The 23,316-nt window shown below is 46.2% G+C and overlaps 1 protein-coding gene and 1 long non-coding RNA gene across 3 annotated transcripts in view; both read left to right on the top strand.

Moving 5' to 3' along the window:
- PPP2R3A (protein phosphatase 2 regulatory subunit B''alpha) overlaps positions 1-23,316 on the top strand; it is a 62,886-nt gene that overhangs the window by 34,588 nt on the left and 4,982 nt on the right. The window contains exons 8-15 of one of the 2 annotated variants that reach the window (XM_062583170.1): positions 5,305-5,391; positions 6,979-7,135; positions 8,627-8,675; positions 9,231-9,320; positions 10,321-10,496; positions 10,884-11,002; positions 12,718-12,824; positions 17,254-21,702. In XM_062583170.1, coding sequence (XP_062439154.1) covers positions 5,305-5,391; positions 6,979-7,135; positions 8,627-8,675; positions 9,231-9,320; positions 10,321-10,496; positions 10,884-11,002; positions 12,718-12,824; positions 17,254-17,350 — 882 coding nt within the window. In that variant the 3' untranslated portion in view covers positions 17,351-21,702. Of the gene's footprint in view, positions 1-5,304; positions 5,392-6,978; positions 7,136-8,626; positions 8,676-9,230; positions 9,321-10,320; positions 10,497-10,883; positions 11,003-12,717; positions 12,825-17,253; positions 21,703-23,316 lie in introns of those variants that run through there. The other variant, XM_062583171.1, reaches the window with a different exon arrangement.
- On the top strand, positions 1,541-2,426 carry LOC134144332 (uncharacterized). The gene is made up of 3 exons (XR_009959329.1): positions 1,541-1,864; positions 1,947-2,052; positions 2,199-2,426. It is a non-coding gene; the product is annotated as an uncharacterized LOC134144332 (long non-coding RNA).

The raw sequence follows: 23,316 nt of genomic DNA, 5'->3' as shown, positions 1-23,316 counted from the left end.
AAGGAAAAGCCCATGGGAAGTGCATCCTGAGAGGGTTCAATGGCTTAGAAAGTGTTTCTAGTTCCGTTGCCAGGGCCTGCTTGAGGGCCAGTTTTGCTAGATACTGGCAGCAGGAAGGTATCTTTTTTGGCAGGCACTGACTTCTCCCTTTCCTGTAAAGAGCAGATGGCAGAGAGACATTCTTGCTCTAGGCAAATCCTGACCCATCATGGTAAAGTTTTATGAAAATCTGTCAAGAATCAATTTAAATGTTTAGATTCACTTGAGTATGACTGTGAGCATCAGAGTATTACCAGCACATTGCTGTGGAGCAAGACAGCAGATACACCAAGCACAGTAACTGGCCAGAGTGGGTGTAATGATGTCCAGCAAGTTGTGGAGGCACATGGAAGGGTGTGGAAGATGCATGTGTGCCGTAGTGTTTGGTGCTTAAGGCACACAAACGAGTGAGAGCAGGCAGATCTAAGGCCACTGGGTAGAGGTCAGGGTGCTGGGGGAATCTGGAGCAGGTAGTGAACGGTAGATGCCTGGTGCCATTTTGTGAATGTGTAAAGGTAATGTTTATTGCATTATGAGTGCGTATGATCGGATGTTACGATTTCCTGGACTCTTCCTAGTGCTTTCTTGTGCTCATCATTGTTTGTGTCTGACTACAGCATCAACCAGTTGTACTTTGCCAATGAACTGCTCTAGGCACAATATGCAAATGTCTTGGTGCTGGCTGTTGGGTGGTGACAAGCCAGTGGTGTGTATGACCTGCCTTTGCAGGTTCTCTTACCCAGACTGCCTGCTGCTCCTGTATTTTTCAGGCCCTAGTGGAGCGAATAAAGGCAGAAACCAAACATCTTTGTAGAACAGGCCCCAGATGATCACCCTTGGTGTCCCAAAAGCAGCAATTGCAGCAATTTCTGAACCTTGGACGGGTACAGTGCACTTTGCAGTCTGGGAGGGCAGATACGTGGAGCTAAGGTTCCATGCTCTCTCTGAGCTAACCAAGTGTATGCTGCTACTGAAAAAGGCAACACCATCCTCTCTTTCCACAGGGTGCCAGGGTGAGGTCCTGTGTGACCACGTAGCAAGCTAGACCAGGGGACTCATATAACTGAAATCTAACCTCTCAAAAAAAAAAAATATATATATATATATTTTTTTTCACTTGGATCAAGTTCCTGATCAGACTCTGTGCATGACAGGAGGAGCATTAGTAGCTTTCAGGGGAGGACCAGGAATACAGAGCCAAGGGTGAGGGTGAGACCACTCTTTTAGTAGCTCTCTGCGCTTGCGTCTACATAAAGTAGCAGAACTGGACCCTTTGTGTGTACATGAAGCTACTCTGTGCTTCTTCATTCTGCTTGTTTCCACTATGCTTTCCCAGTTCAGTCTGAGCCTTTAGGCACCTTCACTTACAATACTATGACAGAGGTGGTTTCCTAGGCTTGCTCTCAGACAGCTAGGAAATGGGGGTGCTGCTAGTCAAAGCGAATGGTGTGTAGTGGACAGTTTTACGATGCTGCGATATCCTTCACAGACTTCAGGACAGTGCTGTTCTGGGCATCTGTGCTGACAGACAAACTACTCCTGAGCCTGGCGTTGGCTGGACCATTGATTTGGAGCAGAGTCAAGACCTCAGCAGACAGTCCTGGGTCAGGTTGTTTCCACCGGGAGTGGCAGTACTTGGCCTGCTGCAGCAGTGGCTCTGCTCTCTGACACCAGGAATTTCTGCTCTCGCGTTTTCTTTCACAGACAATTTGGCACTTCTCTCTCTTTAATATTATGAAATTCAGTATTTCCACCAGGAGGTAATGAAGGAAACAGCTTTGTCCCTGGATTTTGAGACTGCTTGGATCCTTTTGATCCCCCCAAGGTAGAGTGCCTTATACCTACTTACAGAGTCAGTGCTGTATTTGCTGCAAGTGCAAGAATCACATTTTATTTTTGTGTTACAGATGAGGGCCATAAGGAGACACTGGCTTTTGTGTTCATTGCTGGATACAGCATCACTTACTGAAATCACCTGGAGAGCAAGCTGACAGTCTAGTATGGATAAGATGTGTATGCATGTTTTAAATTCTTCTTTGCTTTCATCTGCACCTTTTAGAGGTGTCTTTTGGATACAATGGGCTGTACTAAAATCTGTAGCAGTATTTGTGAGTTGTTGTATTGCCAGGATATTAAACTACCTGCATTTCTTTCAACAGAGACCAACTCCTAAACCTGGTGAAGATGGTGCAGGACATCACATAGCATTTAATGTAAATGCTTTAAAATGTGACTTCTCCTCCCAGAGTGTGCAAGCAGGGCTGAGTTAGTGCTGTTCATTGTTGAAAAGCTTAGTCAAGGAGTCACCAACTAAAAACAACTTGGCAAATTGTATTGCTTGTGGAAAAATACTTTGGCTTGTGCAGTGTTGTGAATGTGAAAGGGGTGGGTGCCACACAGGGTTTAATAAAGTTTTGTTTTTATTTTCAGAAATGGTATCATTTTTTGTTCTTCCATGGGAAGACTGGAAAAAGGTCTGGAGCAGAAGGTGTTGGAGGTAGATAACATGAGGATGCTGGGGAACTAGGAAGGAGTCTCCACTTACAAAGGCTGATGTACCAAATATTCCCAGAAAAAATAGTTTCTATCCTGGGAAAAGTGAAGTCAGAGTTATGACTTTCACTGAGGCCATGGCTGCTGACCAGAAGTGCTTGTAGCAGTATGTGCCTGAGACCACTTACTTACCTGGTTTCTAAGATGGGATCATACAGCTGGTGCTCTCACAGATGGACACACAGCAGGGAGACCACAGGAGTGAATTTTCTGTTACAGTTAGTTACTAAGGCTATGGGTTGAATGGTGCAAATCATCTCAGGCCATATAATAATATTCTAGAATGTATTTCCCAATCACATTTTTTGAGAGCTTGGTTTTTACAACCTGAAAAAGAAAGAAAGAAGTATTGACACCGTATACAGATATGTGCATTGTGTACTAGCCATTGAAACTGGGACATGATTTGAATAATAAAGCCTGCACTGAGTGACTGGACATGGGAAAGAAAACAATTAAAAGAGATACCATTTTACCTCTAGCTACAGCTAACTGAGGAAGAGAGCAGAAGGAAGATCTTCCCCTTTAGCGGTATGGTGTGATAGAGGAGCAGTTTCTTGCATGTCACAGCTGGGGAGATATTTTGTTGTCTTTTACTTCTTTTCCTCTGCCTGTAGGGTAAGCTGCCTGTCAGGGTCCTTTTTCTGTTTTGTGAGATTTTTAGTTTGTGAGCCTTTGAGATGGTGCGAAAGCCCCGTATCTTTCAAGATTGCTACAGAGCAGACGTGTGGTAATGGGTTGTATGTGAGCCGAGACCCACCTCAGTCTCAAAGTCAGTCTGCGGTCTGGAAGCAAAGGCCAGACAAGGTCCAGAAATGGAGACCAGAATGGCAATGGCTGCCAGAGGCATTAACCAAGAAAAAAAAAAATGCAGCTTTCCCCAGTGTGTTTAAGACTAGAAAAGACTGTTGCGATTACCTAGTCTGACCTCTTGTATTGCACAGGCCACAGAACATCGCTTAGTGATCACTGTTCTTAAGCTAGGGTTAACTTAGTGGGTTAATTTTTTTTTTTTTTTTTTTTTTTTGAGTTGAGAGTACTTCAGAAAGGCAACCATCCTTGATTGAAGTGTCTGGAAAGATAAACAGCCCTCAGTGTTTTTGGAGTTGTTCCTTGATGAGTGGCAGTGCAAAACCTGCACTCTCGTCAGCCTGAATGGGACTCTTTTCAGCGTCTGGTTATGTATTTTATGGGAGGTGAAAAGTCCTGTAGTCTCACATCTCCCTGTGTAGGCTTGTAAGGGCTGGGATAGCTACCAATAGGTGTCATGTTCAGCTAAGTGGAATGTAACAGTTCTCTCTCTTCAGGATATACTTTGAGTCCTCAAATCCTTCTTGTTGCTGTTGTTGAACCCTCAGTTATTTGTGCTTATCAGCATTCACTATATTACCAGTCTGTGTATCTAAGACAAATTGTTGGCAAAACTTTTATACTTCCTTCCAAGTCCTATATCTGTTTTGGACTAAGTTTGCTTTTGTGTGACAGAGTGTGGTCCTTAAATGATGATTGCCTGCTTGAAGCTATTCTAGTTCAGGGAAGAAACCCATCCAGTCTATCCATTTTCCAGATTAATCCCTCACAAGAATAAAGGCAAGACCTCTTTTGTTGGAAGGGACCTCTGGAGATCATTAGTCCAATCTCCCTACTCAAGCAGGGTCACCTAGGGCATGTTAGACAGGGTTGCATCAAGGTGGGTTTTGAATATCTCCAGAGAAGGAGACTGCACAACTTCTCTGGGCAACCTGTGCCAGTGCTCAGTTAATTTTTCACATTGGAATAGCATGCAGTACTAAGGTTTACCAAATCCTGGTATAAAATGTTAACATGATGTCAGAGACTTAAAGGTTTGTTTTCATTAGGTTAGTTTGACAAGAATTATATTGCATAGACTCAGTACTAATAGTCAGGAACTATATCTCTAACTTCTTGTTGAAGATGTCATGCTGTTAGTGATGCTTGTTCTTGCTCACCCGGTTAAGTTTATCCTTGCGTGTGCTTGATCACACATTTGAGTTTTCCCTGCCTAGTGGTGATACTTGACAAGCTATCACAGAGCACGCTAGGAGGGGTTCAGCCTGTGCTTCTAGGTGCTCAGGAGGATGCAGTCTCATGCTGTTGCTGTTCCTCTTGGGATCTCAGAAGTGTGTGCATTCTCCCACTGTGCTTTTTATTCCCATTTCACCAGAGGCAGATTAGTAAAGGAGATGAATGACACAATACCTGCCAAGGATACGGGCAGACAGGTAATCTCCACTTACTTTTCAGTGGAGCCACCAAGAAGGTGAGATGTTGTTACAGGAGAACAGACATTACTTGTGTGTTTCATTTGCATGTCATGTTTGCTCTTCAGAAGTTCTGATTTTTTTCTGAAGTGCAGAACACTCTACCAGTTGAAATCCATGCAGGCTGCAGCACCCAAAGCTGGAAAAACTCAGTTTCAAAGTGATTTGGGGGCACTGACATAAATAATGTAACTGCATGCTTAAAGATGTGAATTAAGAGCAGAGCGGAAGTGAATAATACTGTTTCAGAAAAAAATGCTACTTTCAAACTGCATAGTGGATGCAGTATATACAAGAATGTTCACAAAACAACTTTCAGAAAGAAGTCCTCTTAGGATAAGTGAATAAACCAGATAAAGTTGTTCTATTTAAATTCCCAAACTAGTATACTTGAGTAGCCGATTTCAAGGGAACTGTTTGTGTGTTGCAGGTTATACAAAGAATATTCTACACAGTCAATCGATCCTGGTCGGGGAAGATAACTCTCACAGAGCTGAGGAAAAGCAACTTCTTGCAAGTATGTTGTTTTTTGCTTGAATAGAGTATAGAACTCGTAGATGCATTTGTTCCTATAGATGTACACTATCTAGCAAGGGAACCACACCTGGGCTGTGGTGGTGGTGACCAAGTGCTCAGTGCCTGCATAGGGCCAGAACTGGAGACAGGAGTGAGTTAGGCGTCACAGTCGCCAGGAGCGAAGACCAGGATCCTGAACGGACTGAGCAGAAGGTCAAGGCGCAAATGTGCACGCTAGGGCTGCAGCTCCATCAGATGGGTTGGCTAGATCAAGAGCCAAAGAGCGGAGGAAGGGAAGTGAGACCCTGCAGCGCGTCTGTAGTAAGCGGCTCATTGGCAGCCAAGAATAGCTGGTGGGCTGCCCGCAGCCTGCGGTGGGTAGGACAGCCAATTTCCTGACTCCCGGCCGGCAACCAGCCCATTGACAGTTGGTCAGGCTTGTGCTGTCCAGTTGGAAGGCAGCATGTCGCAGAAGCCGATTTCCAATTCTGCAGTAAACTTCTCCAGAAAGGATAATGAACAACGGTTAGTGCTTGTTACAGTCACTGTGATGTATGTGTGTTGGGCAGAGATTTCAGGCTAAAGATCTCCCTGTTCTTTGTGTATTCAACCCAAAAAAGCACTAGGTTAAAACTGTCAAAAGCTGCTCTACTCCAGCCCAACCTAAGAAGCCAGAAAATCTTTAGCCTGAAAGGTCAAGGTGAGGACTCAGCTAAAAACAGTGGCGATTTTTGTACTTCATGCTGTTTTCCTCTCCAAATGTAGTGTGCGGTCTTCTAAAGCCTCAAGCATGAATTTATGCTCTTCCTCCTTTCAAATTTCTTCTATCCACTAGTCACATCAGCTAATCAAAAAAACCAGTGCTGCCTTCAAGTGTCTCATGCTGTTCCAGGCCCTCTGATCTCCATTCCTGCCTACCCTACCCTTTGTTAGGGACAGATCTTCCCAGCTTTCACCTGCATCTTGGTTCATCATTTTTTTTTCTCTTTATATATGCTTTCCCTCTCTGTTGAACCAGCTGCCCAGTTAAACCAGATCAGTTCCTGCCACCAGCAGCCCAGGGAAATCAGTGTGATTGGCATGATCTGCCTGGATCCCTCCCTCCCTCCCCAGTCCAGGCGTGAGTCTGGAGCAAGACTTGATCTTGCACTTTGGGGATCAGACAAGGTGGTGTGTTGTGTCAGTATGCATTTCAGTTCCTAGAGAGATCTGTGGCCTTGCAGTGGTAAATGGCTCTGAGAGGCCCTTGTCCAGGTCAGGGACACGTCACAAATAACGGAGCCTAGCTGAGACGGCCGTTGTCTTCTTGGACCCCTGCCTCACTCTTTGCTGTAGCTGGATGGTCAGAGGAATTGCTCACGGGACTGAGGGAGGTGTTGTGCATACGCAGGCTAACCAGGATAGCCAAGCCAGATACTGCAGAGTCTCCTGTTAAATAAAGAATGCAGCAACAAAGTCTCCTGCTCTGAGGAAAGGATTAGCTCACAGAGCTGTGTTCACCCAACTTCCACAGAGGCTGGAAGACTTGAGCTGCTGGAATGCTTCCTTGTCTAGACTTAACTTCCCGCTTTTATCTGTACCATTTCAGACTCTTGCTCTCTTGGAAGAAGAGGATGACATAAATCAGATCACAGATTATTTCTCCTATGAGCACTTCTATGTCATATACTGTAAATTCTGGGAGCTGGACACTGACCATGATCTTTACATCAGCCAGAAGGATCTGGCTAGATACAGTGATCAAGGTATGCTGTCTCCAAGCTGCTTCTTGAGCCAGATGCTATAAGTTTTCAGGGGTTGAAGGACCATGGATAAATTAAGAGCATAATAATCCACGAAGGGCTAAAAAATCCAAAAGCACTTCCTCTAACTCAGGGAGTTCATGCTCTGCAAATTGTTAAAGGCTGGGAAAGCATGCTGGGAAGTGTCACTGTACGTGTAAAGTGTTTTTATGTTGTGTATGCTGGGCTAGGTGGAGACACCCAGTCACATTAGCTGTTCTAGGATTATCCATATTCTCAGAGCACAATATGCCCATGTGTTTACCAATTAGAAATAATGATTTAATGTCTTAGTCAAGAGCTTGGGCTACTGACCAGCGTATTTTAACCCTGAAGACAAAGCCTTCTTGAACTCTTCTGTATGATTGCTTCAATTTTTGGCAAAGTTTGTCTGGGACAGAGAACTGAGCCTGGAAAAGTAGGGGATGTTTGGACACAAAATATGACTGAGAGTGCCAGGAGATGTGAAATACATGGCAAGGTGCTACAGTGTGTAAGGTTATAGGTATCTAAGCTGTGATAAGTTGTGAGGAATTGCTGGAGATCTGGGGCTGAGGGACAACATTTGGTAGAGCCAACATCCAAGGGGGCTGAAGTGAGAAAGAAGGAAGGATGTGCGAGGATGACAATGCTGCAGGTACGTGTGTGTCGGAGTAGGGTGGTGGCCCCCATGCCCTCAGTGCAAGTATTTATGGGAATGCCATGGGGTTTGGGGTGAGTGTGGCAGTAAAAGGGTTGTACAGGAGTCTGTCAGGGATGGTGCAGGACGTGTGCGCCTGGCCGAGGTGTCAGGGAGGTGTGCCAGGACTATGGAGGAGAAGGAGAACAGGTAGAAGGAGCTAGTGTGGGGTCTAAAGGAGATGTGTCAGTGGTTAGGTCAGTGTAGACATTCTGTTTCGGACTGATACTCGCTGTTTGGCCAATGTGTGTATTGTACAATCTGCCCCACATACTTCCTGGCTGGCGAAGCCCTCCCGTTCACCTGAAACAGTGCTCTTTTTTTCCTTTCATTGGCCTTCCCTGCAGTGGGATTGCCATGGTTTGTGCTCTGCTAAGAAGTGTCTTGTAGGGATTTTGGAAAGCTCTTGATTTGACGTGTGATTTTTGTTTGATGGCTGAACTCCTTTTGCAGTGCACATTGACTTGTATCCTTGTATCAGCGGGATTCAACTATGTGGCAAGTCCTTCTTCAGCAAAGTAGGAGCAGTATCAGCCATGCCCAGGAGTCCAGATTTGTGAAATACAGTGTTGGGTAGGATGCAAAGGCAGACACAATGGCAGAATTACCCTTTCCTGCTTTTAGAGGGCTGCCAAACGGGGACCAGTAAAGTGGCCAGATAAGGAGCTTGCTTTTAGCAATGGGAAAGGGCTTTCTGTGCATTCAGTGTGCACAGCTGTATTTAGCATTTTCTATGATCTGTAGGTTCATTTTCTTCATGTTTTCTTTGTCTCCAGCTTTATCAAACAGGATTATCGAGCGAATATTCAGCGGCGCTGTGGTAAGGTGAGGAGTAGCATCCTGGCTGGGGATAGCAGTGAGAGGAACTTCTGTCAGGCTGATTAGAAATGCCAGAAACTCAAAAATTTCCACTGATCAGAATGGTTTGTGACAAACAGCTGGAGCTGCCTGAATATTGAATGGGATATCCAGGTATCTTAAGAAAGCAAACAAAAAAAATCTCACAGGATCATCACTGACAGACCTAATTGTAGAAGAAGGTAGGCATGGCAGGCGGGACCATGCAGGCACCGTGTGTGCGTGCCCCCCAGCAGTACAGCATTAGCTGGAGAACTGACAAATAAACACCCCAGCACATCCTGTGGGATGGGACGTGGTAGATGAGTCTCAGCCCTGCAGTGCCAGCAGGGCAGCAAATGCAGCACACGCAGGGAAGGCCATGAGGACTGGTGCTGCGGAGGGCAGGGGGAACAGGTTGAATGGGTGAAGGTGTCCTGTTTTCTCTCAGCAGTGATTTGGGGCTTCTTAAAATATGTATTTGGTAATGTTTGAGTATTTAGGAGCTTGGGTTTTTTTTGTTTGTTTTTTTTTTTCTTTCAGAGGAAATGAGGTCCAGAAGGAAGGCCGGATGAGCTATGCTGATTTTGTGTGGCTGCTGATTTCAGAGGAAGACAAAAGGAGTGCTACAAGGTATGACAGATTCTAGTTTGTCCTACTAAAAGAGTTAGATAAGATTATAGAAACTTCCGTAACTTCTGCTTTCTACAACAGACAGCAGCTTGGATTTCAGTCATTGTTAGGAAGAAAACAACTTATTGTCATCTTTTGGTCCAATCATTTGCTGTTCTTGAGGAAGAATTGCTTAAAAGAAGTTTTGTTTTTTTAACATTAAATGTGTTGGTAGTAATCAGTCACTTTGGTTACCCTGTGGCCATCTTCTTGTGGGGAAGGGCTTGGAGAGCAGAAGTGAGCTGGAAGAAAAACTGATTTTTTTTGATCTCCCCTCTTGCGAGGGCAGTCCTTGGCCCTTTATGCAGAGGCAGCGACAGGTACCATCCGCCAGCCCTGAGCTCCTGCTTCTCCGGGCAGAGTTCAGCTGAGGCGGCTGCAGCTTCGTGACTGCCTGCTCCACCACACTGCGAGGGCAGGTGCATGTGTCACTGGGTGCCCATGGTTAAAAGCAGCGGCTGCTGTCTTTGCCCACCTTAGGTAAGCAGTGACACTGTGAGAGAGGTGGCATGTTCCCTTCATGCATGTAGCAAGTGCTAAGAAGGGTTTGTAGGTAAATCCCGCTCAGTGTCATTTAGCAACACCTGCCCACATGTGTGGGCAATGATCTGGCTTCAGAGTTGGTTGTGTTTGGCCAGCTTTGCTGCTGTATCTGACAGGGAGGCCAAATCCTCTGAGCCAGCTGAGCTGCAGCACAGCTAATAGTGGGCACTTGCTCCAGGTACCTGGTGAAACAAGTCATCAGCGTGCTTGTGCTCACAGGCCACCCAGAAGAACCGTAACAGCAGGTACTCTTGAGCATTGGGCTGTTCCCTCATCCTTCCCAAAGGTGGCCTTTGGCCAGAAGAAAATGCTAGGGTGGGGCAAGGGGAGCATTGCATTGCATTGCTGCAGGGAGCCTCTGGTGCAGCCCCTGTGCTTTCACTGATTCTCTTTCACAAGTTCTGTTTCTTCTTCCTAGTATTGAATACTGGTTTCGGTGCATGGACCTGGACGGGGATGGGGTGCTTTCCATGTATGAACTGGAATACTTTTATGAGGAGCAGTGTGAGCGGATGGAAGTGATGGGCATAGAACCACTACCATTTCACGACTTGCTGTGTCAGATGCTTGACCTTGTTAAGCCAGAGAGGGATGGTAAGTCCTGTTTCATGAGAGTTTCCTTCCTGTCCTATCTATGGTAGCTTGAGAAGGTATAGTTGCTCTGAAGCCCATTCATCTATAGGCAGAACCTTGCAGAATCACAGAGCTGAAATTATCATGGGACATGCTGACGGTCTAGATTGTGAAACTGTTCTGTCTCTGTTCACATTCTTTCACATTTGTTCCAGGCTTCATCCATATTTGTGCAATTTTAGGAATAATACTCATGTCCATTTACTGGATAACTTTAAAATCCTTGATTGGCTGGGGAAGAAATTTTGCAACGTTGTTTAATTATGAGTTTGATGAGAATGATAGGGAACAATTCCAGTCTCTCACTAATTAAGAATTTAGGAATAAAATAACATGTTGTTTCTGCAGGAAGAGTAACCCTGCGAGACCTGAAGAGGTGCAGAATGGCTCATGTATTCTACAACACCTTCTTCAATTTAGAGAAATACCTGGACAACGAGCAGAGGGATCCCTTTGCAGTGCAAAAGGTATAAAGCACTTGTACTTCTAAATATAGGCCCTCTCAAACCCTTCTTTGCAATGCAGCTGGGTATAGGGAAAATCCCCCTGGATATAAGGAGAAACTTTTTCACAAATAGGACAGACAGGCACTGCCACTAATTGCCTAGAGAGGTTGCGCAGCTTGTGTTCTTGGACTTTTGCAAGACTCAGTTGGACAAAGCCCTGAGCACCCTGGTCTACCCTATTAGCTGACCCTACTGTGAGTGGAAGGTGGGACTGGAGAGCTCCTGGGTCTATTCCAACCCAAATTATCCATAATTCTGTGATTCATTTGTCTTAAATGACGCTATAGCACCAGTACTGGCAGTGAGTATGCGATTCTAGAGAGAATGAACTTTCTCGGCCTGCTGAGTTACGCTGATTAATCAGGCCAAGGCAGGCGCTTACCTGCACTAGAAGGGAATCTTCTTCACTCCTTTTAGAAAGGAGCTGTGAGATTCAAAACATCAGATCCTGTTTGCTTTTTCCTGTCTCCTACACAGCTGTGGTCATAAATAAGTAGGCTACATTTGAAGATTTATTAAATCTCCAGGATGGCTTCTGATTCTTACCAGAGGAAATGATACTGGCAGTTCTCCAGTAGCATGAACAGACCCAAAGAGGAGACGGAGCCCCTTTACAACACAGGGGCTGAGGCAGAGATACCAGCTCTGCGTTTGTGCCATGCTTGTGGTAGAGCAGATGGAAAGTTTGGCTGTTGCAGATTGTTCCTGGTTATCAGCCTGGGTGTGCTTCGATTCACCATTCATGTTCTCGCCCCACGCAGAGAAAACACAAGAGGAGGCTCTGGCTTTTGTATTTTCCAGTTGTTGCTCAGTGGTAGCAGCAGGGTCTTCTGAGAGTCAAGTTTTGTCAGCTGGCAGGGTTAAGTACCTCACCTCTGGCTCCCCTTGCACATCTGGTGAAACCACAGTGCCTCAGAGTGCCAGATGTGACTACAGTTTAATAACTATCCCCCCAGGGGCCTCTTACTTTGGTCAACTACAGTAAAGTGGTGGGGATACCAAAACCAACTCTGGTTTCCTCCCAGCTGTTCCCACATAACCTGTAAGAGGAACTTTGTGGTTGTTCTTCTTGATCTGTTTATAATTCTAGGCTTAAATATATCTCATAATCCAGACTCTCCCCCTCCTTTTTCTTTTACTGGATCATCATAAGAGCAGTCAGGTGGAGCCAGGAGGCTAAGTTTATCTCCCCTATCTTTTGGTAATTGCTGAGGGTCAACTGTTTATATGGATGTTATTTTGTAACCTTCTCTCAAACTGCTCCAAACTTAGCAATCTGTTAGAGTTGCTCAAAAGATCGATTACTATTAATGATTAAATAAATCATTAAGTCCTTTACCCAATTAGAAATGTCACAGATGCAGAGAAAATGTGCTGTTACTAAGGGGATGGTCGAGGTTTGCTGGCAGCTCAGGTAGCACACTGAGCTTTGTAGAAGAAGGGATGTATTTTTTGTTGTTGTTTTTTTCTTTAGTCACCTTTGTGCACCTGTTGAAAAAAATCACAATTATTTGAAACTATTTGAATTAAGACAAATTTTGACTAGCTCTTTGTGCAGCTGCTTACTATTTCAAGAATTCATGTTTCACACGTGCAAACTGTTGTATGGCACGCAGGCCTATTATAATATTTGTACAGAGGTACGGGCTTTGCGCTTGACCATTTGATCTCTTTAGGACGTTGAAAACGATGGCCCCGAGCCCTCTGACTGGGACAGGTATGCTGCTGAAGAGTACGAGATCCTTGTGGCTGAGGAGTCTGGGAACGAACAGTTACAAGAAGGGTAAGCATGGACTCGCGCTGCACCGAGGAACCACTGAGTGGCTCCAGCTGAGGTTTAAAAGAAAGGGGTGAAGTGGGCATCCAGCACGCTCCTACTGACAGGGGTGGTGGATTCACAGATGTCTCATTTGGACTGTCAACACTGGGGCACGCTGAAGCCCAGAACAGTTGCTCCAAAAATGAGGTATTGGTGTGTTTGTCACAAAGCGCTTGGGACACCCGGAATTCTTTGTGATCGTAGGGATCTGGGGGAGAAGGACAAAGCCTTTTTGTTTTACTATCATATAACAAAAGATGACAAATGACTTCTGTTAGTCCTGGCCAAATATTGATCATGTCACACTATCACAGACCTGAAGCTGTATGCTCTGTTACATTTAGGATGCTGAGCTGAGCTCTGTACTCAAGCTTTCCTTTGGTCAAATAATTTTACATTCTGCTCTTCCTAAGATGTCTTTAAAGTTTTCGTTCACTTACTGAGTTTGTTTAGACTTTTTCTTTAAAACTTGGTTTCTGTGACAGCTATGCTCATTTTTGCAGCCTTCTATAAAATTGTGGACAGGCACTCCAGCCAATCCTACATAAATTAATTATGTAGAGCAGTTAATCCAGGGCTTCTCTGTGTGCTCAGCCTTCCCGTAGAGGCTCCTAATGGAGCCTAACTATAATTATCCTTCAGACTTAGGGCTGTGGTAGTATCTTCTTGAGAATACTTCTTTGGAAGTCTTTCTGTGGGTGCTGTAAGGAACAGCCCAGAAATTACTACGTGTTTAGACCATGTAAATCTTCACATAATTCAGGACTTCATCAGTTCTTGAACAGCATTTGTAAATTCATTGAAGGAAACGTCCTCAGAAGATTGCATAATTGTCAGAACTCTCCACACTGGAAATCTCTCAAACAAACAGCATCACCTACCAACTAGGCAGAGAGGTGCTGCTAAGCTGTTGAGAGCTGTCGTCCCCCCCCCCCCCCCCCCCCCCCCCCCCCCGTGCACCCAAACAGCTATGGGATGTTCCCTCACCTCCTTTGAGCTGCCTTGCTTTTTTGTGGACCTAACAATAGAAGATGACGTGACAGGATGGAAGGTAAAAAAAAAAAAAAAAAAAAAAAAAAAAGCTCTATTCCCTGTGGTCATGCTGCAGTGCCTCTGTCCTCAGCACAGAACAGAAATAGGAGTTTGCCATAAAAGTTTTGCAAGACCATTAATCACCAGCTTTACCAAAACCTGAAAAGAAGACGTGGCAGTTGATGCTAAATTTTTTAGGGGTGTGTGTGTGTGTGTGTGTGTGTGTGTGTGTGTGTGAAACAGTGCTGTGTCTTCCTGTAGAGAGCAGTACAGCAACCTTGATGCTGGCTTTCAAGAGCTCCTGAAAAGCTCTGTAGTCATGACAGCAGGATAAGATCTCATTTGTGGAGCATAGCAACAAACCGGGCAGGAAAAAAGGAAGAGAAAAAGAAAAACAAAGAGCTGGATGCCCAGACAAACACGCCAGAAAGAGGGATTGAGTGCTGGCACATGCATCATTTCTGCTGCCTTTTGAGAATGACAGAAACAGGGAGTGGGGACAGAAACAGGGAGAGGATTTACGAGCGCTGAGAGAGGCTGGAAGATTTTTGGCCAGGTCAGCTGAAGCTTTGAGATGAGTCTGTATCTGGCTGTCTGCAGGCCTGCCCATGAGACCAGCACTCCTGGAAGAGGAATCTTACAAAGAAATACTGGATACTCGGGGTGACTTTAAGGATGCTGTGGCTTTGTTGGGACTGGTCAGACGCTATCGCCGTAACTCTGTAGGGCAAGAAAATCTTGAGTGAGAGCTTCAGTGATTTATAAGTACTGCTGTGGTTGAGAATATGGTTTGCCTAGCACCTGTGGTGAAAAACACAAGGCCAGTATTATCTAAAGGCTAGTTTAAGGGGGCTAGCACCAAACGGACAGTGTCTTGTTGCTCAAGAAAAAGGAGCATCATGTTTCACTGGAAGCCTGAGATGATCTCAACTGTCTTCAGCCATGTTCTGCCTCATACAGCTGTGTGTTTCAATGGAGAGAGCCCATTCCTGGGTGAGTCCACGTGTATGTCATTGTGTGAAGGCAGAAACAACAGTTGAAGCGGACTGCTACAGGCAGACTCTTAATGCCACTGTACACACTGCTGCTTTGCAGACATCCTTTCTCGCAGTCTAGGCTATGGCCTTCCTGGTGGAAGTGGGAACTACTTTATTTGTTGTCCCAGACACTGAATTCTCCCAGCTGCCAAACATAGAAGCCACAATCCCTTTCAGGGGAAAGGGTCTTTCTCCACGTGATAGAAAATAAGGAGAAATAGGCCATCTTTTATCAGCTGCTGAGAGATGAAGCTCAAAGCAGGAAAGAATCACCCTGGTCTGAGCAGACCAGGAGCAATGGAGCACTATGGAGCAATCCTGCTCAGAGGTGGTTAGGTGGGGAAAGAGGTGACAAAGATGCAGGAGGAGATGACGTTGGCTCGGGCAAATTACCTCTTTTTTGTTGGCTTCCTCAGGTTGTTTGATGGCTCAGCTGCTTGCAGTCATGACCCCAGCAGCATAAGCAATGGAATGGGGAAGGTAGGCACAGCAGTGTCATTGAACCATCCAGTGAAGGTGACAGAAAACATGTATGCAAAAGGTCTGCTGGAGTCGTTGTCCTTGCCTGAACAAGCTAGAGTTGCCATGGTTGAGTCTTGTGGAAGGAGTTTTTTCTAATTTGCATGAGCCCACATGTGTATTTATGGGACAGTGAAGTTTTGAAACTAGGCTGGGAGAAGAGAAGGTGAGTCTCTTTAGTGAGTCTCCATGAGATCATCCCCTTGGATGGCTCCTAGTCTTAATGGTGGACAGCACTTTTCCCAAGCTGAAAAAATGGTGCAGAAGGAAAGAAATAAAAACCGAATGGAGCTCCAAGGGCTGAAGAAATGGACTCATGGTGCCTGGTGCAGGCCCTGACTGAACATGAATACAAACAGTACTAGGAAGAGGCTCACGTTCCAGGCATCAAGGAAAAGGAAGAAAAGTTGAGCAGAGACTGGTAAAATTGAAGGGAAAAGGAACATCAAAGGAGCATACTTAAGAACGATATTCACATGGAAAAAAAGTTTTCCTCAGCTGCGTCATCTTAAGCCGAGGAGACCTTAGGGAAACTGAGGCAGGTAGGAACATGCACAGTACATACCCAGGTGGGGAGTGAAGAGAGGCAGGTCCATGTGGACTCCCTACAGTTACTGCTTAAGCAGAAAGTCTGCCTGTTGAGAACTTTTTGGCATCCTTGAATGTGCAGTCAGAAGAGAAATGTGGGTAAGTACTCCCAATTATGGGTGTGGGACCTAGACCACGGCATCCCTTCTCTCATTTGTGCAAGGATCCACAATGCGGGAGAAGCGTCGAGCAGGCGCTTTACCTGACGGATAAGATGACAAAAATGTTCTCTGCCATTTTTCTCTTCCTTAAATAAGGATTATGAGATTATAGCACAGAATCCTTGCTTCAGCAGGAGATACTGGCCCAAGGGGAACCTGGGACAGACTGGCAGGTACAAGCAACTCCCAAAGATTCCTGGAGCCTGCATCTAGGTCAGTAGAGCAAAAGAAGTGATAGCTACAATACTTTCTTGGCACCATGCACACTGGGGCATCAAAGGAGTTCTTCAGCAGCAGTTTCGTTGAACAAGTTGCAGCTATTCCTGTGCTTACCGTTTGAAGACCTGCTACAAAAGGAAGAACTTGAATTTCTTGGAAGCCCTGAGAGACTTAACATGTAACATGCAGAGACAGAGGTGAAAAGCTGAGATCTAAAACCATCATTTCTCAGGCCTCCGAATGAGTTGAGAGCCCTGAAGCGGTTTCTGCTGCAGCAGAGCCCAGAACCCAACCAGCCTGACTGCTGCAGCTGGCTGGAGACAGGAGCTCACTGGGCTGTAAACACTAAGACCTCAATACCAAACTTCAAACCAAATGAGAGAAGAGGAGGAGATGATGATCACAGTTGTCCTTCAGTGGACATCAAAGCAGATCCTAAGAAGTTTTAGAGTGAAGGCATTTCCGAACAAGCCACAACGCCAGCAGGACCTGAGTCTGTGGCCAGGCAACTTTATCGCTATGCTGAAATGTTACCAAGTTTCAGTATCTTACAGTAGCCTTACTGAAACTGTGTTCAAATTTTAAAATGCTGAGCATCACTTAACAGTTGTTTCAGGACACTCTAATGAGGATGGGTAGGACTGCAAAGTCACGTCAGCTGTTGGAAAACTGATTACTGCCAGTCTGTTACAAGGCCTTTTAAAAATCCTCGAGTTAAACATTTTGCACATTGCTGAACTCTACCCTAATGCTTTACTAGCTGCTGAAATAACGTACCTGAAAATGCTCTCACCAAAGTAAATATGGCTTTTAAAGACATACCTTCTATCTTTGCAGATCATTTGAAGACGACTATGATGCAGATGAAGTCTTATCTCCCCCTGAAACTGGAGACAAGTCAGACAAACTAGTTATTTCAGATCTCTCAGCATAGAGAAACGTAATCAGTATCTGTCAAACTGGATAGCAATCAGCTCTAAGACACTTAAGGGATTTTTCTTAAATCCCTCATTGGAGCAATATGCTTTATTTTGTACACTGTAATTTGAGAATCCTTTTTCTCTTCCTGTGTAACTGCAATAAGGTAATTTCTATAAAAGGCTTTTTACAATGTGTTATTGTGCACGCTCATTAAAAATGGTGATTGCACCTTGTTTCCTTTATATCTTTCCATACAAATTCTGTTACATCCCCATATGTGCAATAAATGCCAGCATCTAGTTAATAACTGTAACAACTGTGCACAACATCTGCGGTGCTGATTTCTGTGCACTTCAGTGCCATTGTGACCCTTTAGCTTTACACTAGTAGTGAAGTGAGAGCTGCCACATTAACTTGATTTAAATGAAAGTTTAGAAGTCTTTTAAAATGCAAGTCACAGATAAGTTCTCATTTTTAATAGCTTCACTTTTTTCTTTTTGGAAGCCAAGGCAGCATCCATGTGCATGGGGAAAGCGAGGCCCCTTTTTGTGCTTTATACTACGAGACCTTCTCGTGCTGCTAAACGCATTTTACAGCACTACATGATGTAGTGTTTCGCTGAGGATTTAAGGTGCACATAGTGTTTCTGTATATTCTCCTGTGCAAGAGGCAAGTCTCTAAGTCCTCTTGCATGTTTACAAGGGAACGGACACGCCATGCTCAGGAGAGACAGAACTGGTGCATCTGCCCCTTCCTCGTGCTCTTCCTGGCTCCTCTATCACTAATCCGTAGCCTTCTGCAAGCCAAGACTAAGCTGAGATCATGAGGGGGAGGGAGAAACAAACCCTAACCTGGCATAGGGAGGGTTTACCAGAGATCCTTTAACTGGTAAATGAATTCAGCTGATTACAGTGCTGAAAATTTATTGTCCACCCATGAAATTGGCCCTAATCTCTGAGTGGAAACACTACAGCTCCCTAACAAATTCTTGCTTTAAGTGCAAAATTAACCTGGCTTTCCCCATGGACTCGCAACCAGTGACTCCAGTAACAGCACAGCAGCTATTGCTGGCATTGTTCCTCCCGCACAGCTTCAGTTTGGGTTTCAACGCAGAGGTCATTATAACGTATGACGGTCCTTGGTTTTACCCATCACAGTATGCAAGCAGCTGTGGTACTTACCTTCTCCAGCTTGGGACAGGTTTCAGCTGCCAAACTGTACTTTTTTCCCCCCAGCGTCTGTAACTGTGTCCAAATACATGCTACGTGGTGTTTACACACTGCTTCTGCTGCTTAAGGCGCTGCAGGAATAACAAAGCACGACTCCTCGCAACATGTCCGCGTGAACCCCTGCCAGAAGGCCGGAGAGCGCACGGCCCTGCCAGTGCTGGAGTCAGGTCTCCACGCAGGCACCCCCTCGAGCGATCCTCAGCTGCTCCTTCTGCACGGTGCCGGTATGCAAAGAGCCAAGTAATCGGCCGATCAACTCTTCAGCTTTCCTAGGAGTCTTGAAGCGTCCTGCCTGCCTCCCTCTGCCCGGGTAGGATACACTGCTGCTGTGTTGAGGAAACTTTCTCATCAGGATCAAAATCTGAAAGGGCACAGGGGAATGTTCGGTTCTGCTGGGTTTGGAGACCTGTTCTGTTTTCCTCGAACGAAGCGTCTATTGTCTCCAGATGCCTACGCACATCGCAGGATCCCGGCTTTTCAGGTAGCTGGGAAACTTCTGGATGCTCCGAGTTCTCAGCAAAGGCACTTTCGGTTACGTTGCTTTCCACAATAAAAGATACAAACAGGGAACGCTACCAAAACTGAGATAAGGCCCCTTTAATGCCCTTTTGAATGCACCAGGCACAAAAGTTCAGTTCAGCGCCAGGATATGCATGAGAAAGAGAACGAGGCCCGCGCGGAGCCCTGCTGGAGCCCGTCCCAGGATCACCACGTTGCCTTGCATTTTTATGAGCGCAGCAACTCCGTTCCTCTCAGCCACGAGCCCTCAGACACCAATGTCTGAATTACATCTCCACCATCACTATAACCCCCCCCCCCCCCCCCCGGGGAAAAGCCTTATTGGGGACGATTCTGCAAAGATTCAAACGCAGAAGAAACTAGGAGATGATTGTAAACGAGCACAGGACCGAAGTCACCCAACTGCCAACTGTAGCTAGCACCATCCCCTTCTTACCCTGAAAAATCCTAGGCAAAGCAGCTCGCTTCTTCTTTAATACCCGCTGTGTAACGGCCTTTCACTCTTAGCTCGATTTAAATCTCTCCGAAGACAAAATCTCCACAAAGGAGCGAGAAGAACCTGAGCCCCTTCTGGGCTGGAATGGTTTTGCCACCATCTCATCCTTCATCGTACTTCAGCGCACCGCTAGCTCGAAATCCGTAAGCAGCAGCAACCGGCATACCCAGTTTGCCGATAATTTAAAGCCTCATTTCAGAGGAGCTTGGCGATAGTTTCTGAGAGCCTTTAACCTGGGATAGCTGTTGCACCTCCAAGAGAAAGCTCTCTCAGGGCAGTTTGGGCTAGTACAGGAATTCAGGTCGGAAGGGACCTCTTTAGGTCTCTCGTCCAACCCCTGCTCAAGGGCAGGGTGGCTTCAACGTTAGAGCAGGTTCCTCGGGACCGTGTTTTGAAAATCTCCATGGATGGCGATTCCACAGCTTCTCTGAGCACCAGCTTTCCTCCTCCTCCTCCTTCCGAGGGAGTTCGGAACAGCAACATCCTTTTCCAGGAAGGATGCATATTCCCAGGAACATACAACGTACAACCGCACCCTCACCCGAGCAGGGAGTTACACGCAGAACGTGCAAGGCTCTCCAGTTGAGCAAGCATCTTCCTCTTCTGAGGCGCAGGACGTACGTTGGGATGAAGGAACAGCCCACCATGGCTCATGAAGAGCTGGGACGCTCCTCCAGCTTGGCATTACGTCCTCGCTGGGCTGTGTCATGAGCTTTCCCTGCTCTTGCTTCTGATCCACCACTTCAGGATCTTCCCTCTTTCTCCTAGTATGCCGTTGCAGAGGGGCTTCCAGGAGAAGCTACAGAAGCCGTTGTTAGCACGATCTCAGTGCGAGACACACAGTAATTTGTATCATTTACTCCAGGAGCAGGTATCTAGCATCTGTTTTACTAAAACATTTGAAAATAACTCCAATAATTTGAATTATCAGCAATTTCAGATGGTTTAGTAAATGTGGTTATTTTACACCAAACCTCTTAACTTTGTCCTGTCCTAGCTTACCTGGGTGGAAGGTTTCTAAAACTGCAGGACACAAACGAGGTGAATTCTGGAATTCCAATTCCACCTTTGCACTTTTACCTTCTGGGATAAGTCAAAACACGAAGAGACGAGAATGCCCGTGGGTACAGCCCCCAAAGCGTGCTAAGCTGAAACACGGACCAGTCTTGGAGGTCGCCAAGTTCTCTGGAAGGAAACACGCCAGCAGTTACAGCGCAGAAAGCTTGTAGGAACCCACTTCACTCCAGCTCTGCCTCCCGTCTCCAAGCATCAACGCCACTTGAGATGCCGCATAAAGAATGTTTTTCATTGTAAATCCAGCTGAGACTCAAGTCCATTGTGAGCAGGTTTCTTTTTCCCTATGAAGAGTCAGAAAAGTGAGTAAAATTCAAATTCGCATGATAAAAATACGCATTTGCGTTCCTTTGTTCTCTCTGGTCTGCTTTTGCCCAGCAAAATGAAGACCCATGTCCTTACAAAACCCATGCTTTTTGTTTTTATATACACCAATATTCTCTCTCCACAGATTTAAGATGAGGGATAGGGCTAGATCCAACCAGATGCAATTACTACTGTAACGCTACCAGCTTGTTTTTTTTCCTTCCTTTTCTAAAATCTTAGTAACGACTGCCACATTACCGTGTCCTTCAGCGAAGCCCGGGGCGAGCACGGTTCCACTCTGCTGGCCTGCCAGCAAGCGGCAGTGTTGCAAACCAGGCGAGGTCAGCAGCAAAAATCCTGGCGTTCGAACACCACAGAAAATCTTCCCGTTTCCTAAACAGGCAACCGAAGAGATACTCGAACCAAGGTAGTGCCCTTGGCTCCTGCTGCGAAATGCACCCAAAAGGCCAAAAATAATAATAATAGTAATAATAAAGGTCACCGAAGTATCATTTTAATGGCACTTATTTTTGGAGTACAGCGTTTCTAAATCACGCTATCTTAAGTCTATGCAATCAAACCGAACCTCAAAAAAATCCACAAGCTACTCTAAGAGAACCATGCAGACAATGCTTACCCTTTTACTGCAACCTCTTCCTGTATCACTGGGTGACGGTTTTAGAATTTGAATATTTAATACTAAAGGTTTTGATACTTGAATAAAGTAGTTTGGAGACATTCTGTGCTGGCATGGTTCTATCTTTGCATTTTTACTTTTTTTTTCTTTTTTTTTGAAAATAAAAAAACTGGATTTAAGAAGTAACCTGTCTTGTACTGAGCAATGGGGTAGAAAATTACTGTTCACCTTATCTTCCTGGTGGGCACCTCCGGGTTTCTTTAAAAAGCACACAGAAGTCCAGTGGGTTGGTGCCCACAAACGAGATGCATCTCGCGCATTTTAAAGTGGCTCTAATACAATAGCGCGTACCCAAAACGCGTCTAACGTATAAAAAAGCTGCTCTTTTGCTGTTGTTTGACTTCTCAGGAAGTTACCGTCAGCAATCGAAAAAGCGCTTTAGAAATACAGTTTGTATAAAAAATTACACGAATTAAAAAGCAAGTGTGTTTGGGGAGCTTATGTAGAATAAAAACAATTGGTTTTTATTCTGGATCACCGCAGAGTCTTTGTGAGATTGATGTGCCACAGTTTTACGGTCTTTTTCTCGCAAGTCTGTGACAGTTAATGTGCGAGCAGCGCGCTGCGCTGCGCTGCAAGTACCTGCCTTTGGGGTTTCAGGTTGTGCTTTAGCTTGCTGGCGCAGGGGAACTCTCCAGGGTTTTTTCCTGGCAATACACAATTTTGTGGTGCTTGCACGGGGGGAAGATGCCTCTTTCCTCTCTGTCCTACGCAGCGAGAAACTCCAGGATCGCACAGATTGAGGCAGCTGCACAAGACGACACGCGTTAACTGGCTGCCCAGTCTGCAAGGAGGTTTTAAAAGCCATCTGTGCCCACGGGAACATCCGCGGGAGGTCCAAGGGACACGGGAGCATCTGGAGCGCCCTCGTCCTTCGCGTCGGTACCGTACGGAGAGCAGGAACATCGCCGGCCTGAGCTAGCTGCCTCTCTAGCCTTCTCTTTCTTGCGAGAACGTCCTCCGCGCGCTCGGGTCGCGAGCACCGGGCCGACTTTGCACCGCTGCCCATGAAAGCGCGATCGGAAATCCGCCCCTTCCGCTGGGATTTCTGCTCTCGCACTCTGTCTTGCGACTTGTCTTTGCGCAGGAACACGCCCGCAGCAAAACTGTTCGGCGACGACTTGTGGCTTTTTCTTTCCGACACAGCTCTACGGATGTCCGAACGTGGCGAACGGGAGCCTGGAGGTCCGTCGCTTTCTGCGGGAGGCCGGGGTAGAGAGCTGCCCTACGGCGCGCTGCCCGTGGGAGCGGGGATCCCCGGCCGCCTGCCCACGGCGAGCGCGAAGGGAAGCTGCCCCGACGCACAGCAGCGCGGGAGCAGCGCGGGGCTGCCGCGGGGGCCCTCGCCCCCAGCCGTGCGGGCCGGGCGGGAGCTAAATCCCTGCCGGGGCCTGCTCTCCGTCCGCCCCTCGCCAGCGTTTCCTCGTGGCCGGCCAGCGGGGAGCGCGGGCCGCGCTGCGGGCTCCGCCGAGGCGCCCGCGTTTTCATTCGGCTCCCTTGGACCACAAGCAGCGCCGAAAGGTCCCGCAGCAGCACGTCTCTAAAGTGGAAACCGAGGCTTTTAAAACTAAAACCACTGCAATTATTTTTCAGCAGCTTTACAATCCCTTCTGTTGCTCAACTTATTAAAGAGCAACTAGACAAGAAAAAAAAAGGGG

This window comes from Rhea pennata, chromosome 9 (genome assembly GCF_028389875.1).
Source record: "Rhea pennata isolate bPtePen1 chromosome 9, bPtePen1.pri, whole genome shotgun sequence".
NCBI lineage: Eukaryota > Metazoa > Chordata > Aves > Rheiformes > Rheidae > Rhea > Rhea pennata.
The sequence above is the reverse complement of the archived record's forward strand: the minus strand, read 5'-3'. Positions and strand labels throughout refer to the sequence as shown.